Genomic DNA, 23124 nt, shown 5'->3' on the forward strand with positions numbered 1-23124 from the left:
AACCAATTTACGAACAAAAAATACAGGTTATTTCCAGATGATAGTTTCTTAGTGGGTGTACACACACACATCCCATAAGGTAGGTACTTAGTCTAGTGGCTAAGACGGCATTGTCTGGCATTAGAAAGCCTAGGTTTGATGCCTGGCAAAGCTTCCAACCTAGCTTCCAGCTAATACAGGTCCTAGAAGGCCACAATGATGGTTCAAGTAACTGGGTTACTGCCATTCACATGGAAGACCTGGACTGTCCAAATTCCTGGCTTTGGTCTGGCCCAGTCAGTATAGTAATTTACACAGTGAGCCAAAGTTCTATCTCTTTCTTTCTCTCTCAAATAAAAAAAGAAAACATTCAGAAAACATTCTGGTTTGGTTTTCAAGTTCAAATAACTCCAGAAAATAAAAAAGAAAAAAATTGCAACTTTATATAGGTAGTTGCCAATTTTAAAACATTCTTTTCTTCACAAAGTAATTTGTAGGTAAGAAAATAAAGCTAATTTAAGCATTAAATAAAATTCACTGTTTATTCCTCACAGTCAATGCTTACTTCTATGTAACAACTCATAGTTCACAAACATGAGCTGATTTCATTTCACCTATACATTATGAATTATACAGGATTAATGTTTTAGTTACTAGAGTCAGGCAAATTTAACAATAGAAATTCTTATCCTTTAGACAAAAGACCCCTTTGCCTACAATACAGAATCCTCAAAATGATGCAAAGGGTCACTCAGTATGATTAAGGAAGTTTAAATGATACTCAATAATGACATCAAGCATAACTGGAGATTATCTTTACACTATTTTTTTTTCTTCTTTCAACCAGATGGTCATTTCCAAGTATTACTTACCAATTTCCTTCCCCATTTCAAAGAAAACCACAAAATTTAGAAGAAATAATGTCATACACAATCTGAGAATGTTAAAAAATCTCGTATTTTACAAGCGCAATTGAAATCCTATAGAACTGCTTATCTTCAACCTAACCAGAGAACACATTACTCAAAAACACTTACCTTGAGAAAATTTTTGACTCGCTCAGGATCATAGCAGTTGCTTTCTCTGCAGATTCTTTCTACTTCTTTGATCTGTCCAGTCTTGCAAGCTGCTTGAATGTACTTAAAGTGTACATCTGGGTCCTGGCTAAAGTTAACAATGGATCCCAGAAAATAAAAGAGACCTTAAAGAAATAAATAATTGAAATTAAACATAGGTGTACTGTTGAAAACATCAAAACTGAAAAACATCCACACAATTAAAAAACACTGCTTGCTTAATACTGTCAGATACTAGAAAAAATTAGCTTTATAAAAGCCCAGTAAGGGGCCTGGCATTGTGAGTGGAAGGTTTGGCTGCTAGCTATGATCCCTGCATCCTATGTGAGCACCAGTTCCAAGTCCCAAATGTTCTAATCCAGCTCCCTGCTAATGTGCCTGGAAAGGCAACAGGAAGATGATTCAGTGCTTGGGTCCCTGCATCCACATGGGAGATGCAGAAGAAGCTCCTGGCTTTGGCCTGGCCCAGTTGAGGCCATTTGGAGAGTGAACCAGAAGATGGAAGCTCTGTTTCCCTCTCTTTCTATAACTCCACATTTCAAATAAACAAACATACAAGGAAAAACTCAGTAAAAACACTAATGCAATAGTCATTCAATAAAATATAACTTTAGAAAAAAATGAAGGTAATTACCACATCTAATTCAATAAGAAATTTTAAATGAAGTCTCCTGCATCAGATATTTTTCCAAATGCAGTTAACAGGAAATACATGAAAGTGGTTTGAAAAGAATTTAATCAAGTACTTTCAAATAACAGTTTCTGCAGTGATGAAAATTTTCTCTTTGGTGTCCAATATCTAGCCAATAACTACACGTGGTTATACAGCACCTGATACACAGCAAAATTAACTGCAGAAAGCATACATTTCATGTAATTTGATTATATTACATTTAACATTTAAATAGCTCTACATAGTTGGTAGTCACTATATACAAGAGTGTAAATTTAGTGGAAAGTTCACATTCAGAAACTGAAATCAGAAATTTAGAAAGTGAATGCAGAATCCTTTATCCCTCCTGTCTAGAGGAGTACTTGTACTACTGTTACAACAAAAAGATCAAGTAGAGACCAGAGTTTAGCGTACAAATAGAGAGTCCACCAATGGTGTACACCGCACAGCATGGGTTCAGGGGGAATTTTCCTTCCAAGTGACATCTGGAAATGTCTGTAGGCATTTCTGTCAAACTGGTTAAACTGATGCTACTGGGTAGAAGCCAACAAAACTGCTAAGATTCTACTTACAACAACTCCCTTACAAAAAGTGCTCTGCTTCCAGTGACAACAGTGCAAAGGCTGAGCTCTGCTACACAGTCACAAGATGTTCCTGGGCAGAATTATTTGTCCTTATAACAGTCTACATAAGCATCAAAGATAATTGGTCATTTGTCTTCTCATAAACTAACATAAAACCATACAGTATTTTCTCTGAAAATTTTGCCTTCAATTCAACTGTAAAATACCAAGCAGAAACTCTTATTCACTCTATATCCCTAGGATCTAATGTATATGGACCTGGATAATATTTATTACTAACAAAATTTAAATAGACTTTTAATAAAATTAAGCTTTTGAAAAAATTTTTTTTTATTTTTAAAGATTATTTTTACTTGAAAGGACGATTTACAGAGAGAACAGAAACAGAAACAATGTCTTCCATCTGCTGGTTTGTTCACTCCCCAAACAGCAAGGGTCAGAGCTGAACTGATACAAAACTGGGAGCCTGGAGCTTCTTCCGGGTCTCCTAGTGTCTAGTGTCGGGGCAGGAGCTCAAGGACTACAGCCATCCTAGGCCACAAAACAGGGAGCTGGATCAGAACTGGGGCAGCCAGGACAGGAACCAGAGCCTGTATCATTATGACAGCACTTGTAGGCAGAGGGTTAGCCTGTTAAACCAACACACCAGTCACTGGAAAGATAATTTCTAACCATCTGATCATAAGGCTCTTCCTGGCTATTTAAATTCTTAGAAAATTCACAAATTTGGGACAGAATTGTGTATAGTAGGGAAAGTTGCAGCCTGTGATGTTAGCATCCCTTATGAGTTCCAGTTTACATCCCAGATGCTGCACTTCCAATCCAGCTCCATGCTAATACACCTGAGAAATCAGTGCAGGACTGTCTTGATGCTTGGGCTCCCGCACATGTGTGGGAAACCCACATGCAATTCCTGGCTCCTGGCTTCGTCCTGGGCCAGCCCCAGCCACTGTGGTCACTTGTGGAGTAAAGCAATAGCTGGAAGGCTTCTCCATATCTTCTCCACACCCTCAACTCTGCCTTTTAAATAAGTCTTCAAAAACGAAAACAAAAAGAATATCAAAACCCTAATTACCTTCAAAGCTCTTGAATGATTCAAAAAGTTCAATCAAAGATTGAGTTGACAGTTGCTCATGATACTTAGAAGCCACCTGAACACAGATTTGCAGATTCTGACGAATATTAGCAGACAGCATGGCTCTGAGACATTCCAGGGAGTCTTCTACTGATAAGGACCCAAAGTAATTCACTAACCACTAGAGGACGAAACAAATGAATAAAATAAATAACGTTCAGCTTCATGGAGTTATGAAATTACTGTCACCTAGTCCCACCGAAACATTTTCAATATGCTGGAAATTCAAAACTGATTTTTAGGTAAGAAAGCTGAAATACCTCAGGGTTAAGCAGATGAGTGTGAACAACTGCACGCTTTATATCATACAGATCAGTGAAGTGTTCCAGTGCACGCTGCAGCAAGCCAGCCTTTTCACACAACTGAGCAATATGAGCTCGGTCATAATGCGTGAACATCTGATTTCCTAGAATAGCATCTGCAACCTATAAAACCAGAGACAGAAGGAGTTTATGTGATATCCATCTTCAAAACTCTGCATAACTGGAAAACACTGCTGCAGGAAACACATAAAATGCATAAAAGTGCATACTTGAGGTGCATGCATGAGGTTCATCTCAAGCAATCGAGTCTGTAAAGGACCTTCAGATGGGCGGTTGTTCTTCAGAGCATCAAGCAAAAATGCAGTACACTGCTGAATGAGATTGTACTCCATAAAGACATCAACAATCTAAAAAAACAGAAATCATAGTAACTATTTTAAGATGGCATTAGTATCATGCTAATGAAATTATGCATGATCTCTTCTGGTGCCTCCAAAATTGTAAGGCCAAATAACAGATTTACAGAATTTCATTTGAATATCATGTCACATTTTGAATAATACATTTTTGTCCCCTGGAGAACTAAATACTTTTAGAAAAAAGCAACAAAATATTTCAACAGATAAAAGAAAACACAATCAAACTGATCTTTAAAATTTTTATGAACTTACAAAATACACAAAAAATAAGCAGTAAAAATTCTGATACACTTCCTATACAGATCTCTTCTGTACGCCCCCCTCACTCAGCAATAGCCAGTATCCTGAGCTTCATTATTCCTATCTATTCTTCATTTAAAAAATACACATAAATAAGAGTTTTATATGTTTCTGAACAGTATACAGATGGCCTCACACTGTCAATTTTTCCCCAGCTTACATTTATGTAAGACACTTGCACAAGTAGACATAGATCTACAAAGTGAAAGTTCAACCAATCTTCTCCAAAATTTTTTAAAAGTCAAATCCCCCAACTCTATACTTGTGCATCTAATGCCATTACCTGTGTGATATCAGCAAGAGGCTCTTCATCCTGCACTAACATCTGTGCAAACTGCTGCCCCTGATCTGGACTTATGCGCATGACATTTCTCAGCAAAAAGATCCAGTCTGGGGTATAGCCAACCTACAAATAGACAAAGACTTAAGCCTTATTGCAAAAATCATTTTTAATAACCTTTAAATACTTTAATTGTTGTACAGAACTCACTTTTTTAGCATATAAGACAATCTTCTGAACTTGACCTGTTTCTGCAAAGCATTGAATGACTTTATTTGGGACATTAGCTCTTAGGTATACACTAAGTGCCAATGTAGGGTCCACAGATTTCACAAGATCACCCAGTTCTTCAGAACACTCCAGCTGTCCAAAAGAAAGAGATGAATTAATGATTCATGAACTATTTTATAAATGAGTAACTAATACTACCTCCCTATAACAAATAGTTAACATGACAGGCAATTAATTAATTTCTCAAATTACATTACAAATATGCAGGAATCGTGGGTGGTAATGACTCAACCTTGTATTCACAACATCGTCTCAGAAGAATTCTCATATTCAACTTAAATTCAAAAGCTCACTAAGAGTGTATGTTTACAGATATCAATTATCTTATTAATGTATGTACCTTATTTAAACTAGAATCTTGTACATCCAACATTATCTCAAAATACTCACATGATCCAAATTTTCCAAAATAATTTTTAATTAATGTTATCAAACGAAAATTCTGACACCAACAGAATCAACACATTTATTGTAATGCCTATTAATACAACTAAGTTGTAACCCATGTGTCTGAGAAATTTGGCTTTCTAGATTTAAGGTAAAGCCAGGACATTCCAATTTCACAGGTTAAACACAATAAGTTTAGGAATTTAGGTGGCATATAGATAACTTTCTCTTTACCATTCAAGCTGTCTTAGTTAATCAGCTGCCCAATGTAGAAATTATCCTCCTAATGGAGCTCCTCTTCACAAATGACTTGATTGTCTTCAGAGCAAGATCTTATTTCTGCATTTACTGTCTAAAGAAGTTCTGTAAGACTTTACAACTTTACTGAACATGTTCACTAATGAACAGATAACCAATATTTCTTTTTTTAACACACAAAGATCCCCCATAATGATTGATCAAAAAATGTCAATGATATCCAAAAGCTTTCATTCTTTTATACAGGTCACACCAGCTACTTGGCTCTTCCCATTCTCCTTTATCTCAAATCATAAGGACAGATCTCAAACACTGGCTCTGTAATTGGTCAGGAGGCTAGTAATTATTCTTTGGAACAAAGTCTTGTCCCAGCATCCTAATTCTGAGCAGCTACCATCCAGTATCCTGTAAGATTCCAGAAACTGGGTCAAGAAATGAGGGTTAGACTTAATAATGTAAATATATTTCCAGCATACACTAATGCTGAAAGGTCTAACAACATATTTACTCACTACTCAAGTGTTTGAAATACTGCTGGTTTAGTTCTTGACAATGCCATAAAATATAGTAATCCAATACTACAAATATGCAAAAACGCATTAAAAAATGGCAATATGAAAGCAACAACATTGATGGGCCTGACATAACAACTCAACTGGTTAATTCTCCCAGTTCAGGTGCTGAGATCCCACATGGGTGTCAGTTTATGTCCAAGCTGCTCCACTTACCATCCAGTTCCCTGTCTGTGGCCTAGAAAAGTAGAGGAGGATAGCCCAAAGTCTTCCTACACCCCCATGGGAGACCCAGAAAAAGCCTGGATCCTTTCTGGCTTTGGACTGACTCTGGCCATTGTGGCCTCTTGCAAAATGAATCAGCAGAGCGAAGATCTTTTTCTCCACCCATCCTTTTCCCTGTAAATCTACCTTTCAAATAAATAAATCGTAAAGAAACACAAAAACAACATTGATGGGTCACTTAAACTGTTCACTGCCTTACAAATGAGCAACATCTACAATTTTATTATTCCATGTAAGGAATAATGTGACTTATTATGACACCATAACATGGAATGTATGAAGAGAAAATAGTAAGTCACAACGGACAGAGAAATCCTACAGCAAAAAAAAGCCAGTCGATATTTTTTAAGGTTTCATGTTTCATTAAATTTCAAATAAAGCAAGTTAAACATTTTCCCTGTAACACCAATTAATATTTTGTGAAATAACTATTTCACTGTTAATGCACAGTGCTGATACAACATATATGATACAAAATTTCATACAGCATGCTTTCTCTGCATATCCAAACATGGATTACCAGCAATAAATACTGCAATCCTGAAGATAGTGGAAATATTAGAAGAATTCACACTTAGAGCTATAGGTAGAAGTAATGTGTATCTCAAGTGTAGAAAAATGAGAGGTTAAGAATATATTCCTGGCCTGAAGCAGCAGCTTACTGGCTAAAGTCCTTGCCTTGCATGTGCTAGGGGTTCCATATGGCCTCTAGTTCTAATCCCGGTGGCCCTGCTTCCCATCCAGTTCCCTGCTTGTGGCCAGGAAATTAGTCAAACACAGCCCAAAGCCTTAGGACCCTGCACCCATGTGGGAGAATCGAAGGGGCTCCAGGCTCCTGGCTTCAGATTGGCTCAGCTCCAGCCGTTGTAGCCATTTTGGGGAGTGAATCAACAAATGGAAGATTTTCCTCTCTCTTTCTCCTCCTTTTTGTATATCTGACTTCAGTAAAACATAAAACAACAAAAAAGAATACATTCCTCAAGCCAGCACTAATCCTCAAGAGTGTTAGTACTAGCATCCCATGTAGGTGCTGATTTGTGTCCTAGCTGCTCCACTTGCAATCCACTTCTCTGCTTGTGGCCTGGGAAAACACCGAAGGATGGCCCAAGTCCTTTGGAGACCAAGAAGAAGCCTCAGGCTCCTAGCTTCAGATTGGCTCAGTTCTGGCCATTGTGGTCATTGGGGAAGTGACTTAGAAAGGACACCTCTTTCTGTCTCTCCTTCTGCCTCTAAATCTGCCTTTCCCAATAAAAATAAACTATCTTTTAAAAGCTTTTAACACTAACAAATATAAATATATACTGAAGGAAGCCATCTCATGACAACTTTTTCTGAAGTAGAATGACTGCAAATTGCTTTTTATTTATTGGTTTTAACCTCCTACCAGGAATCCTGAATTCTAGGGCCAGTGCTGTGGTACACTGGGTTAAGCTACTGCTTGCAGTATCAGTATCCTAATGAACGCTGTTGTGCTTTTTTTTTTTTATAAATACTAAAGAACAGATGAGGACATTCTGGTGTAAGTTAAATAATTTTTTGCTTGGTAACATGGTATCTAACTGAAACAAAGCAAAATTATGTCAATACAAATTAACATACCTTATCTTCTTTTAACCATTTCTCCAAAAGCTGTTTCCGCCCTTGTTGAAGTACAGGCCTACACAGTTCTAATGATTCATATTTGTTCAGCTGTCCCTGATCCAGAAGGATTCCAAAATACTGAAGCAGGGGAGAAGTCTGACCTGGCTGGGCTGGGACACTCTGGAACCGACGAATGGTGTCTGGAGTACGCAAGATTCCCTTTAAGAAGGATAAATGTTAAGCTTCCTCAAAAGCAAACCAATTTTACACTAATTTCTCCCACAGATCATTTGAGTCCATCCCTAAGGCATGTGCTGATCTATTAACACCCAATTTCAAGCCTACAACATGTCGAAAAAAGACTCACTCATTTTGCACTCTTATCCATGATAAATAATACAAGAACTATTTAACCTTGAGTTTTTGGAAGTAAAAATCAGTATCTTTCATTTATGAAGTCCAAAAGCGTTACATATAAGTAACCAAACATTATTGTTTCTAAATAAGCCAAATCTCACTAGATCTTCTTTTCACAATCTGAGTTTTATAAAGCTAACAATAAATGTGACAATTAGTAAAAGTGCTTCAAAGACTACTTGATATGATAAAATTTTTTATCAGAGGAGTTGGGTTTATTGCCCCAGTTCCACCTCCAATTCTAGCTTCCTACAGCAAGCATCTTGAAAGGCAAGCAACTGGGTCCCTGTCACCCAATGGGAGACCTGGACTGAGTTCCCAGATATTTGCTCTGGCCCAGACCTGTCTGTATCTCATCTTCCCAAGAAAATTTTTTAAAAAATTATTTTTGAAGCAAACTATAGAAAATTGATCAAATATATGAACTAATCAAAGTAATTCTGGAATACAGAAAAAATAATTAACCTAATATAGAGGCACTAACAAGTAACTGTCATACTCTTCAAAAGGAAAACAAAACATAAAAATGGTTTCTCTGTGGAAACTGGTTCTACTTTTAGAGTATTAAACAGAGAACATGAACATGAATCCAATCATGGAAGCTTCATTTTCAAAGCTGCTCACCTTGGGTGCATTAGCAGCCACCTTAGCTGCCTCTGAGTAATTCCCCTGGGCGAAAAGAGCATTAAATTTCCGAGCAAAGAGTTCTTCAGCACCAGCCAGGTTGTTACGCACAGCCATTCTCAGAGCCAGGTCAGGATTCTGCAGGACATTAGTGATGTAGGGAATGATGTTTTCTTCTTCTACACACACTGACAGAACCTACAATTTATAGAATAGCTGCAATGAGTTCATCTGGATGTGATATCAAACCTGTTTACAACAGATGAATACTGAGTCACAAATGTAATCAAATTGTGAAGTTCTGACAGCTGCTCTCTTACTGCCATTAAAAAAAATAATTTTTAAACAGGGAAACAAAAAGACTGAGTTACAGGATGCCAAGATACTTTCAGGTGTTCCTAAAATAAGACCATGTGGTAAAACAAATACAATAATATTGCCCAAACGCCAATTATTTTAATATCATCTATTTATTCTTAATGTTGACAAAATCAGAGATTAAGATTGTCACTTGACTGAGCTCTGAAAGATAATCTGGCAAGCCTTACACATTCTTGGGGAATGCAATCTTGATTTTTAATTTAGGGTTTTTTTAAAAAATAATTTTTCAGCAGTTTAATTACATTTAAAATCAAAGGTCAGCATATACACTTCCTATATTTCTTAGGTGCTTAACAGAATGCATGTGTCAAATAAATACAAAGAATTTCTGTTTTACCAATGGTTATCCCTCAATCTTCCATAAGAGTACTGGCTACAGAAGGCAGCCTTGCTTGCCACAAAACCTTTAGCCTGGAGAAAGGGAGTCCTTCCCTTCGTTCCAGCTATCACTCTGACCTTCTCCCCTTTGTCATATAGCCCAGCTTATAAATTATTTACATTCCCACCAGCACTTCTCAGCAATAGGTCATCTCCTCCTCAGTTACTATGCCACATGAGGAAAGGGGGCCTGCTTGCTTCAACTGTTATTACCTGCAACAATGTTTAGTACAAAGCAATTGGTATTTGTTCAAGAAATAAAAAACTTTTGTCACAAGATGAGTGAGAATTTAAAAATATGAGAACTCAGTAAAACAGATGAGGAAGCAGTTTGCTCTGCCTGTCCTGCTACTTATTTCAGGAAAAATGGAAAAAAGTTAAACCTTTAAGATCCTTTCTATAGCTCACAACACAATTTCCAAAGCTTAGGCCAGCCTCTCTGCTTGTCTGAAGCCAGGAGGCACCAGCTCCATTAGGTCTCCCACGAGGGTGAAAGAGCACAAGCACTTAGGCAATCACCCACTGCTTTGCCAGGTACATTAGCAGGGAACTGAATTGAAGCAGAGCAGTCAGTAGCTTTATGTGCAATGGCACAATGCAAGTGCAGCACAAAAATGTTAACTACTTTTGTGCCACACACTAGTACTAGGAATTTAAACAAAGATTAGCCCATTTCTTAATGGCAAGTAATGAATGACATGCATAGCCATTTTAACTCAGAATGACAATTCTTAAAAGAAGGAAGCACCTAACTAGTTCTGAAGAAAACCATGGGGATAGATGGGCAGGAAAAATCCTATTTTCCCAGAGGAATTGCTTCTTCACACACATACTTTTCAATAAAATGAATTATGGAGAAAAAAAAATCATTATCTACTTCCTTTGCTTACTGTCCAGGAAAACCAGTTGGAGGGAAATTTTTGCAAATTCTAGCCATTTTCCCAAAAAATACATACCTCCTGTTATTTTTCATTACAGCAAAATACTAAAAAATACAGAAAAAGAACCACTTGGTAGGCGGTAAGAAGATCCATGTAACATAGTTAGTATTTTTCCTATCTAACTTGGTAACCTCCCATACTCTCCATAATAGGCCCTGTAACATACCACTTCTTACCATTAAATACTTAGTAATATTTAAACAGTTAGTAAAGGTAAATAGGTAGAACTCTTTTCTCTGTATTGATATCTGTCATGTACAGAAGAAAATCCCTGTAAAAAATACAATGTTTGGTACAGTGGCTAACAAATTGTCTGGGATGCCTACATCCAAAGCAGAGTGCCTGGGTTTTAGCCCCAGCTCTACGTCCAGTCCCAGCTTCCTGGGAGGTTACAGATGATGGCTCCAGGAGCTGGGTTCCTGCCACTTGCATAGGGAACCTGAATTGAGCTCTGGTCTCCTGGCTTGAGTCAGGCCCAGTTCCTGCTGTTTTCAGTATTTGGCACAAACTCAGCAGATGGCATGCTGCTTGGTCTTTTAAATAAGTGTGAAATCTTTGACAATAAGTTTCTTTCCATGAAGTGTCACATGTTTTGACATTAAAGAAGTGTATATCATAGCCATGATTATCCTAACAGTCTCTGTGAGATAGGATTCAACTGTAATCATACACTGCTGTATTTTTAAGTATGTATTATTTTCTGTTTTTTTTTTTTTAAATAAACTTTACTGCGACTATTTCAAGTTTATAAAATCTTACAGGACACATACAGTAAAATTGTTACCACAATAAAGCAGATTCACATATTGATCACCTTAGTTTCTTTTTTGTCTTATCAGCAGGTAAAAACAATTTTTTAAAATCCTAATTATAGGGCCCGGCGCGGTGACGCAAGTGGTTAAGTCCTCGCCTTGCACGCCCGGGATCCCATTTGGGTGCCGGTTCTAATCCCGGCAGCCCCACTTCCCTTCCAGCTCCCTGCCTGTGGCCCGGGAAAGCAGTCGAGGACGGCCCAAAGCTTTGGGACCCTGCACCCTTGTGGGAGACCCGGAAGAGGCTCCTGGCTTCGGATCGGCATAGTATCGGCCATTGCGCTCACTTGGGGAGTGAATCATCGGATGGAAGATCTTCCTCTCTGTCTCTCCTCCTCTCTATATATCCGCCTTTCCAATAAAAAAACAATAAAAATAAATCTTAAAAAAAAAAACCTGCATTTGGGACAATACCTTTAAAAAAAAATCCCAATTATAAGTTTATTAATTTTATTACTCAGGCACAGGAAATGGCTAAACTTGTTCATCCTACTTCTCAGTTATTTTGTATCTTTGGACGTACATTTTCTCAATACTTTTAACTTCACAAACATAACAGTTTCTGATATCCAAAGTCACCAAAAGTATCTGAAGAAAAAAGGCTAACGGCAATAAGTAAAAGCGCAAATGACAGTATGCATTGCTATTAACACAAGCATCAGGCTTTCTTACTTGTCCCTTTCTGTTTACTCCAATGATTCCAGCTGTGGCTTCATGTGGTGCAGTAACAAAGATTGTTTCTCCACTGATTCTATTCATGTAGATGCAGGTACCAGTTTCAAGATCATAAAGATGGATGTAACCATATTTAGTAATCAGGAATACCACATCATGCTTTTCACTGATCTGTACAAAGAAGATCAATACTTTAATAAAAACTCTACAAACAGAAAGCAAAAACATTTTAGTCCAATTCCATTTTATAGATATCCTAAATTACAAGCTTATATGAACAACTTAAAACTAATAGTTTTCTTCATTTTTATAGCACATCTAAATATGAGCGACACTAAGTTATATAAAAGAATATAAACGAAATTTATACAAGAGAAACAATTCTAAACAAGGTAGGATACCCAAATGATAAAAGCCATGGCATTATTTTACAAATTTTTACAATAAACTTTTTCTTAGAATAAGTAACATTCTCTTATATATCATTTAAATTTTATCAATGGTTAGTAGTGTTTAGAATCTCTTAAAAAAAGCTTCCTTTAGTTCACTTATTTTGTTTAAATTACCTGCATAGCAACAGGAAAGTCATTTTGTGCTTCTGGAGGAAAGAAAACATCCACAGCCTTCTTTGGAAAGGGCTGGTTTCCAGTAGGAGGTGTGCCAACTTCAATGATATGTAACTGTGTAGAAGAAAATAGATTAAACATATCCCAAAAGTAGCCCACCACAGCAGTTTTACTTTTAAGTCCCCAAATGAATAATCAATATGTACACAACAGACAAACGCTAAAAAATTGGCAAATCTACACCACAGAATATTCCTGAGCAATAAAATGGAGCAAGCTCTCAGACTTTATGCTTAGTGGGGGGGGGGGGGGGGATCGTCAATCTCAAGAAGTCATTAAATGTAACAATCCATTCAAAACATTTTGAAATAGTGAAATTGAAGATATGGAGAATAAATGATTGTCAGGAGTTAGAAGAATAATGTAATAGGGCGTGCATGGTAGCCTAGTGGCTAAAGTCCTTGCCTTATATGCCTGGGATCCCATATGCGTGCCTGTTCGTGTCCCAGGTGCTCCACTTCCCTTCCAGCTCCCTACTTGTGGCCTGGGAAAGCAGTACAGGATGGCCCAAGATCCTGGGACCCTGTACCCAAGTGGGAGACCTGGAAAAAGCTCCTGGATTCTGGCTTTGTATCAGCTCATTTCCGGCCACGTGGGAGAGTGTACCAGGGAGCAAAAGATCTCTGTCTCTCCTCTCTGTAAATCCGTCTTTCCAATAAAAATAAATCTTTTTTTAAAAAATTGTTTACTAAATTGTGAAAAATGAATATGCCAATGACTGATAACTCTACCTTACCAGTGTTATAGAAGATATAATCATTGGGAAAAACTGTAAAAAGCAGCCCATAGGTCATGCAAGAAAAAGTAAAGCACTTTGGCTTAGTAGACAAAACCCGAATGGGTGCTGCTGCTCCATCTGGATGCAGCTCCTCACTGATATGCCTGGGAATGCAGCTGAGGGTGGCACTAACCATAGGCCCCTGCATCCTCATGGGAGATTCAGAAGAAACTCCCAGGTCCTCCTTAGTTGTGTCAGGATGGACTCAAACAAAAAAATTCAATCTGTAAAATCTATGAGTATTACAGTCTCATTCTTCATTGGGAATGGCAGCTATACTAAAAAAATTATTTTTTTCCCTTCTAATGTTATGTCAGATTACAAAAGACAGAATGAACACCATATATTAAATGGGCTCAAGAACACTACCAAAAAGTACTGAAGCTTTTTTCCAATAGGATTTTTTTGAACGTTTACTTATTTAAAAGGTAAAGAGACAAAGAGAGCGGCAGAGATGTCGCATCTGCTGGTTCACTTCCTATTCTGTCACAATGGCTATACCTGGGCTAGTCTGAAGCCTAGAGTCAGGAGCTGTTTCTTCACAACTGTTTCCAGGGAATCGTGGCTGCTGACTATTTTGCTTCTTTTTTATCCTTCAAGCTTGGCTTGGAAACCACCTTTTTAATGTTCTAAACAACCAGACTTTTTGTTGTCTTCCAACTAAGAACTCTCAACATACAAAGAACCTCAATTTGTCTGGGTGATTCTAAATACAGCTAAGAGCTGAGAACCGTAACTGAAAAATTTCAAAATACGGACTATGGTGCCATTTACTGATTCAGACACTCTAAATGTAAGCCACACAAACATGTGTTTCAGCAACATTAGTGAAGCTTATGTAAGTGAAGCTGGAACACACCAACTTACAGGACCTGCTTCCTGGCACAGCACATCAAGTAGCCATCTGGGACTCCAGTATCCCATATCAGAGGGTCAGTACCTGCCTACTATGTTTACAATTAAGTTTCCTGCTAATATGTCTAGCAAAGAATTGGAAGATAGTTCAAATGGTTGAGTGGTAGGCACTCATGTGGGAAATCAGGAGGGAGTTTTTGGTTCCTGAATTCCACCTAAACTCACCGCTGCTTTTTGGGAATGAACTGAAAGATTTTTCTCCCTTTGTTTCTCCTGTCACTTTGTTTTTCAAATAAAAAATTGTTAATAATCAACTTTAAGGTTTTGGGAAATACAAGGGCTATCAACAGCTGATAGAAACAATGCTTAAAAATGTTTATTTTTAAACACGTATCGATAAAAGCAGAATAAATCATAAATTTAAATACTGAAAACAAATTAACAAGGGAAAGATTATTTTGAAATTAGATGAATGAACAGCAAAAAGACATGATCTGTTAAAAGTAATTCATTTAGAAGTCAGAATTAGAAGGGGACACGCATGTACATATACAGAAAATTTTTTTATTGGCTGGTTCACATAGTGGCTGCAACAGCCAGGACTGGGCTAACCTGAAGCCAGGAATTTAATTCAGATCTCCCACATGGGTGCAAGAGCCCAAGCATATCAGCTATTTTCTGCTGCTGCTCTCCCAGGTGCATTAGCAAAAAGCTGGATCACAAGTGGAGCAACCAGGACTGAAACCAAAGTCGATATGGAATGCCAGAGCTAAGACTAGCTATGCCACAATGCCAGCCCCCAAAAAGACTTCTTAAAAACAACTACCAGAGATAATACTTACCTTCCCTCCAGCTTGACCCCGTACTGCAAAACAAAATAACGTTGATTCTTCAGCATTTCCTTCCATTTTAAACTGTGCAAAGCTAGCCGCATGTCCTTCAATAGGCTGAGACACTTTTCTGTCTACAGAATATAGCTGCATAGCTCCCACCACACGATTTTGCTACAAAGGATCAGAGAATCATCAACTAGTGAAATCATTAGAATGCTTTACTATTCTTTGTTACTCTGTAGTTTTTATGTGTCTTAAAATTTGCCTCCATTTATCTTATTAAAGTTTATGAATGTTTAAAATACGCCTCATATACAACCATTTCTGAAAGAAAAAGATGTAAAAGTACTTATTCTGCAATAGAACACAAATAATTTTTTGAAAAATCTTAGGTTATTCCAATTCTACTCAATCTGCAAGTAAAAGCTACAAATACAAGAATACTTTGGAACCATATTTCAATACAGGTGTTAAGCCATCAACTCTTACCTGGGGGAAAAAAAAAGGGAAAACACCTTCTAAAACAAGTCAAATTCAACAAGACTGAATACAAAAACCCTAATTTCAAAATAAACTGCATGCTGGCCACATCAGTTCTCTAGACTTCTATCAAGAAACTAGAAAAATGTTACCTGTGCGGATATGCCAGTCAGAAGTAACCACTTTTGCTTTGCATCTGTGCGATAATTGATAATCTGGCACCCTGCAAGGCTAGAATGGCGATCAAACATTTTCACTGGCTGAGACTCGCCTTCCATACTCCAGTGATAAACTGCATTATCCGTAACAAGCGCAACAGTATTCAAAGAGATCCATTTCCAAAAGGTGACATCATCAGTCATAGTATGGGCCTTCATTTTACTTTTCATTTCAATGTTAAATATCTGAAGAGTCTTCCCAGCTAAAACAAAATTGAGAATTATGAATAACTAAAAAAGAAACATTCAGGATGAATCAATACCCAGCCAGACTAGCTCTGCAACTTCCAAACAAAAGGATTCTATCTTGAATCCTTAAACCAACTACAGAAGCCGCAACATTGAAGAGTTAACAGTTGAAACTAGGCAATCTTTGACTTAAGTAACACTATAATACACTGATAAACACATTATAAACAGTGACTTCCACAGAATTCTAAATCCCAACTGAAAAGAAGTTTAAAGAGCAACTTTCTTAGCAATGACAGAAGAATTAGAATTATCATACTTACAAGTAAGTATGCTTACATATAAACTAAGGTTGTTGTATATACATAAGACAAAGCAAAACTGATACAAACACAAGGGGAAAAAGTCTACTTTTTTTAAAGTCAGTCATCCCTCACTCAACTACATCTTGTAGAAACTATTTTTTTGCAAAGAGAACAAAATTGAACTGTGACTTGTTACCACTAGTATAAGAGAAGGAAATGCCACATTTAATTGGTTTAAAATACACAGGGAAGGAAGAAGAGCTGGGGAAAAGTAAAAGACAAAAGAAGAGCTCAGTATTGGAGATAAGAAAAAGTTCAACTTTCATCCATTTAAGACAAGTAAGCATTTAATAAACATAGGATAAAATCTGCCTCCAGTGTTAAAAAAATAAAACTCCCTGAGTCAAGGCTAATAAACTTGCAATTTGAAATTCATCACAGTTCAAAAATGGCTTGACTGAAACTTAACAGAAGGTCAATGCCCACAACTATGACTAGCCTACTGAGACAGTCCTTAGAGGCTAAAGAAAATTCCATTTGAGAGCTACAGAGAATCTGACTACCGAAGGACAAAAATGAAAACCAGGAGGTGGGAACACAAAACAGAATATCTTTGGCACCACCACCCTTCTTATCACATGTGAGAAAAAAAGACCTTTCATAAAACAAAATGTTATTCCCATCCCATACAGTATGTAAACCACAACCAGACTTTAAAAATTGTGAGAGTTACAGTCCTGCTTATAAAAAGAAGTCAAGGGGTTTAAAACTGGCTGCAGAGGAAGGATCGTGGATTATTTACTTTCTTTTGCTGCCTTCCTCAACCCTGGAGTACTAGATGGCTAGGGCTGGGGTGCCTATCAATGTGATGGATGGGACAGTTTGGGGGAGGAGAAGGGATGACAGCTTAACTGCATAATGTTAGCATCTAGATACTACTGTACAATGTTCTGAAAAGCTTATCAATTTATTCTTTTCATAAAGCAGGACAATAACTAATACAATCTAATTTAAGGTAACTCACCATCTGCACACATAAGAAAGCATTAAGAAATGTGATAACATTAACATTAAAAATAGAAAAAATTTCAATAAAGTCAAAACCATGGGCTTTTAATGGAGAGCTGTGAGTTGCTAAATACCTCAATTTAAATTCTTTAAAACTAAGGGAGTTTAGATACTTTGCTGTATATTTTTAACAAAAACATTTTTAACAAAAACAAAATACATAATGTCAAAATATGTGGTCCCAGATGAAAACGGAATCATTCTTCTTTAAAAAAAAAAAAAAGAAAAGAAAAAACCTATCTTGGGACATGATATGGTTAATTATGTCCTCCGCCACTCTACACATTTATTCCCCAAATAATAATACAGTTTGACCCTAATTTGAAAATACAAAATCTGAAATGCTCAGAAACCCAAAACGTTTTGAGCTCCAACACAATAACCAAAAGGTTTGAATTTTGAAGCCTATCACATGCATGCTCAATTGGTAAAAGTTTTGCAAATATTCCCAAATCTAAAACACTGATAGTACACAAAAGATCCTCAATCTCTAATATTAAATACAAAGTTCAAATCATTTGAAGAAGTCTGGTAGAAAAGTTTAGCAGTAATTCATGCAAAAAATTATCGAGAAACTAACAGGAAAAAAAAAAGAAAAAAAAAAGAAAGAAAGAAAAGAAAAGAAATAAACTAACAGTAATCATAAAACTAGGCATTTTGTGTCTTGTCCAGAGTCAGTGAGTTCATCACCCAATCCTTTTAAAAATTTTTTGAAGGGATAACTACACTGACATTGAAAATTTCAAAGGAAAATATGGTTCCCAGAAAGCATGAAAATCTTTGAAATTTGCTTGTGTTAATAAGCCGCAAAGTTTTTAACTGCCCTGTTGTGACAACGAAATCAGAATGAGTAGATTCAAGCATGGCTGAATGCAAAGCTTTAAAAATATCTAACCTACATGCCTCTCTCTAGCTTGATTTCATACTGCAGTGTAATTCAAAAACTTTTCTAAAACTTGATGATCCAAATGAAAGACAGGCAGAAGGTATAAAAAAGGTACAAAATTCAGCAATGTTTAGGTGTTAATATTAAAACACGTTTAATTCCAGAACATGAATCATCAGTTTCTTTTGTACAGAAATGTTTTAGCACACTCATTACAGAAGAAAATTTGCACAGAAATGTTTCAAGTAAAACTATGAAATTAAAATAAAATTCAATATTAGTTTTCACTTTACAGATACATTTTTAAACCAAATTTAAGAAAGCTCAATCCTAATCAACATGTATTTGCTCAAAACACATAAGAGTTTTAAGGAAAAAACCAAGCTTTTTATACCTTTCAATGCAATTACTTTGCTGGCTGGATTCATGATGGCGCTGTCTGCTGAAATTGGTCTTCGAATTGGATTACTCGGGTCATTCATATCAATGATTACCACCTGGGCTTGCTCGCCTACTTTTTCTCTAATGCAGATAAATTTGTCTGATTCCATAGTCAGGGTACTGAAGCCAATGTTTGCTGGGTTGATACCCAGGTTCTGGAGCTGGAAAATAAATATTAAATCATATTACCAAACAGATTAGAAAAACCAAGCAGTCAAGTGCTGGCCATCATTATAAATTGTAACTGTCATTAATGCTGCAAGATCAATAGTGACAACTCCCATACACTGATTAAAGTGAAGCAATTCATAGCAAAGAAATGGACCTTGCCTTTTTTCTAACAAATACAGCTTTCAATTGTGTTGCTATAGCCTTGTGATTGTATCTAAGAGGAGAATAAACTGAAAAAAAGAGCAACATCTGAGTACTAGCATGTGTAGTTACAGGGATTCAAGGTCATTAATTTTTCCTGACCTCTGAAAATTAAGTAAAAGCATGAAAAGATAAAAGTCAGAGTTCCTAATTAGTAAGAGCAGACAAAATCACAATATCGTGCAAAAAACCCACCAAAATGAAAAGCATAACAGAGATATTGTCAAGGAAGACTGAACTCTGAATAGAAGGAACACATACTAAGATGCAGAAATGTGAGTGTGGTTAGATAAGGAACCTGAAAGTACTTCTGTAGCATGAGGAGAGGCTAAGGAGTAGATACCAGCAAGGGCCAGCCTGACAAGCTAAATGCAGCCCAGTCAGTATTCTGAAATTGTTCTACAAGCAAAGGGAGCCATTCATGAAATTTAAGAGGGACAATAATCCTGTTGCCATGGCTTTATTTTATTAGCTTTGGCCAAACTAGCATGCACATCCCCTACATAACCTCCATGGTACAAAATTATCAAAAAGAAAAAGGTATGGGGCCCGGCGGCGTGGCCTAGCAGCTAAAGTCCTCGACTTGAACGCACCCAGGGATCCTATATGGATGCCGGTTCTAATCCCGGTGGCCTCACTTCCCATCCAGCTCCCTGCTCGTGGCCTGGGAAAGCAGTCGAGGACGGCCCAAAGCTTTGGGACCCTGCACACATGTGAGATACCCGGAAGAAGTTTCTGGATCCTGGCTTCGGACCGGCACAGCATCGGCCGCTGCGCTCACTTGGGGAGTGAATCATCGGACGGAAGATCTTCCTCTCTGTCTCTCCTCCTCTCTGTATATCTGACTTTCAATTAATAAATAAGTCTTTTAAAAAAAAAAAGGTGTGAAAAAGTTTTAGTCTTTCTCTACCCTTATCCCTCAGCCATAGGTTATCTATCCCTCCACTAGTGACTACTTTGGGATCATTACCTTCAGGATTGTCTAGGCCAACTTAATTTTACCTAAAGTATTGTCAAACTCTTCCAGTAACAATGCTTAAAAACAGCCAGACTAACATCTGAATTAATACACATAAGAGGCTACATTTTTTCACTTCCCTCTTAACCTCAATGATAGTGGCATAACTTGTTACAATAACTTAGTCACTAAATACAAACATAGTAGTTAGGTAAACTAATTAGCTAGCTTTAACAAGAAGTAGATCCTGCAATGCAAGACAAATATAAAAACAGATATATAATGTATAATTAATCTAGTTACAAAATATTTGAAATATTGATTTTCATTTCCTTCTGGTTTTAACTTTTAAGAGATTTATTCATTTGAAGGGAAGAGTGACAAGGGAGAGACAGAGATCTTTGAGCTACTGTTTCATTCATTAAGTGGCCATGACAGTTGAGCCTGGCCAGGGTGGACTGAAGCCAGAAGCCAGGCACTCCACGTGAGTCTCCCACCTGGGAGACCAGGTGTACTAGCAGGGAAGCAGATCAGACATGGAACAGTCTGATTAAATTAGCACTCTGATATGGTATGCTGGCACTGCAGGCTTAACCTGCCATACCACAATTCCTGTTTTAACTTTTAGGGACCAGCATTGTGGTTCAGTGTCATCCCATATAAGAGGGCAATTGTTTGTGTCTTGGTTGCCCCACTTCCCATCCTGCTCCCAGCTCATTGCCTGGGATAGCAGCAGAACATGGGCCAAGACTTGATCCTCTGCTCCCTGTGTAGAAGATCTGGAAGAAGCTTCTGTTCTAACTCCTGTTGCAGCTACTTAGGAAGAAAATCAATGGATGGAAGCTCTGTCTACATCTCCCTCTGTAACTAACAGAAGAAAACAAATATAAGTGGTCCCCAAAAATGAACAAAGGATTATAAAAGGGATTTCAGGAAAACTTTTTACAAACCAAGTTGTCAGTCCATTTTCAGAAGACACACTGTTTTCTAACCAAAAGATTCTTAGAACCTTTTTCTGGCAGTACCTTCCCAGGAATTGCAGCAAGCACTTCACTGGTTCAGAATTCATAGAGTGCTACACATAAAAGCTCTAATTTATCTTTTAAACTGCTCTGAAAATAACATTTATTTTCTTTCTTTTCATCTCTCATGTCTTTTTTTTTTTTTTTTTTTGAAAGGCAGAGTTACACAGACAGGAGAAAGATCTGTCATTTGTCTGTTCACTCCTCAAATTTTCCCACATGGGTACAAGATCTCAAACCTGGGCCAATTTCTAATTTTTTTCTCTCTAGTCATTAGCAGAGGGCTGCATCAGAAGAGGAGACAGCTGAACTCAAATCAGCACACCTATGGGTAGTCAGCATTGCACAGCCACAATACTAGCCCCAGTTTATAAATCTCTATAAAGCCTTCACCTATTTTGAGTTTTGGGTGTCACTACTTAAATCCACATAGTTTGGGAAAAGAGTAAAAACAGTGTTAGAGTACAATTAAAAGCAAACCACCAATACAAGTAACTGAACCCACAAATATTTTTACTGCTTCCTTCCTAAACCGCAACTTCAGAGGCAGGCACAAACAACATTACTAAAAAGACAGTAAAAATGTAAAGAAAAAAAGGAGTATGGGTGCCAGTCCGGTGGTATACCAGGTAAAGCCACTGTTCATGGTAATAGTTAACCCGGATCTTCAGCCTCAAGGTCTTACTTGCAGGAAAACACCTTTAGAGTAGGATCATGTAAAAGAATTACCAGATAACTATTTGCTAATGTCTGTACAGACTAGAACTACAATATAAAAATAAAGAGAAAAAATGCAACATATTTAAAATTAGATTAGTTTCGGGCCCGGCGCGGTGGCGCAAGTGGTTAAGTCCTCGCCTTGCACGCCCGGGATCCCATATGGGCGCCAGTTCTAATCCCGGCAGCCCCGCTTCCCTTCCACCTCCCTGCCTGTGGCCTGGGAAAGCAGTCAGCAGTCAAGGACGGCCCAAGACCCTGCACCCGCGTGGGAGACCCGGAAGAGGCTCCTGGCTTCGGATCGGCATAGGATCGGCTGTTGCGCTCACTTGGGGAGTGAATCATCGGATGGAAGATCTTCCTCTCTGTATCTCCTCTCTGTATATCCGCCTTTCCAATAAAAAATAATAAAAATAAATCTTTAAAAAAAAAAATTAGATTAGTTTCAAAATAGCCCATACTAACCATTAAGTATTCTCACTCAACTGTAAACGTATGATAGTATATGAACTATACTACAGAAACAGAATTACAGGCTAAGGAACAAACTACTGAGAAATTCAAACAAACAGTAGTCTCCAAACTTATTTTCAGGAGATACACAGCCACATTTTTTATCCTCTCAATTTGACAAAATGTTTCAATTCTTGAAGCTTAAAGATGCTGTGTTTTTGAAGATTTTTACTTTTAAAAAAATCTGTTCGCTTATTTTACTTCAAAGAACATTTATTTGGCTATTATAAGGTTATAAAGTTAAAACTTGAGCCCAAGGAAAGAGGATTTATCTTATTCAAAGTAACCCACACACATCTGGTAAAGCATCCAAATTTCACAAAAGTCATCCAGGAACCTCTTTCCTGTAGCACCACCCCTTCAGGCAAGTGAAAGCACCAACTGGAATTCATCTGATTCCTGGAATAGATTCTGGTCTTCAAGCGGGCATTTTCAGGAATGACACTTAAACTGGACTACTCATTCTGTGTATAGATTAACAAGGTCAGAGAAATTTCAGGAAGAAAACACTGCAATTTTGGTTTTTCTGGTACAATATATATTACTTCAGATTCTCCTTTCTAATATAGACAACTATAGTACAAACTTACAGCTGATTATAAATAGTGACAT

General features: G+C 37.4%; 1 protein-coding gene across 3 annotated transcripts in view; it reads right to left on the minus strand.

The window, feature by feature from the left end:
* CLTC (clathrin heavy chain) overlaps nt 1-23124 on the minus strand; it is a 68375-nt gene that overhangs the window by 24615 nt on the left and 20636 nt on the right. For all 3 annotated transcript variants that reach the window (XM_041000960.1, XM_041000959.1, XM_041000957.1), the window contains exons 2-14: nt 18884-19091; nt 15976-16244; nt 15353-15514; nt 12818-12931; nt 12249-12422; nt 9065-9262; nt 8042-8242; nt 4920-5072; nt 4713-4835; nt 3980-4117; nt 3708-3872; nt 3388-3568; nt 1017-1180 (exon numbers count right to left, since the gene is read on the minus strand). In XM_041000960.1, the coding sequence (XP_040856894.1) occupies nt 1017-1180; nt 3388-3568; nt 3708-3872; nt 3980-4117; nt 4713-4835; nt 4920-5072; nt 8042-8242; nt 9065-9262; nt 12249-12422; nt 12818-12931; nt 15353-15514; nt 15976-16244; nt 18884-19091 (2250 nt within the window). The remainder of the gene's footprint in view (nt 1-1016; nt 1181-3387; nt 3569-3707; nt 3873-3979; nt 4118-4712; nt 4836-4919; nt 5073-8041; nt 8243-9064; nt 9263-12248; nt 12423-12817; nt 12932-15352; nt 15515-15975; nt 16245-18883; nt 19092-23124) is intronic.

The sequence above is a fragment of the Ochotona curzoniae genome, unplaced genomic scaffold (genome assembly GCF_017591425.1).
Source record: "Ochotona curzoniae isolate NIBS_2020 unplaced genomic scaffold, NIBS_Ocur_1.0 scaffold_2453, whole genome shotgun sequence".
NCBI lineage: Eukaryota > Metazoa > Chordata > Mammalia > Lagomorpha > Ochotonidae > Ochotona > Ochotona curzoniae.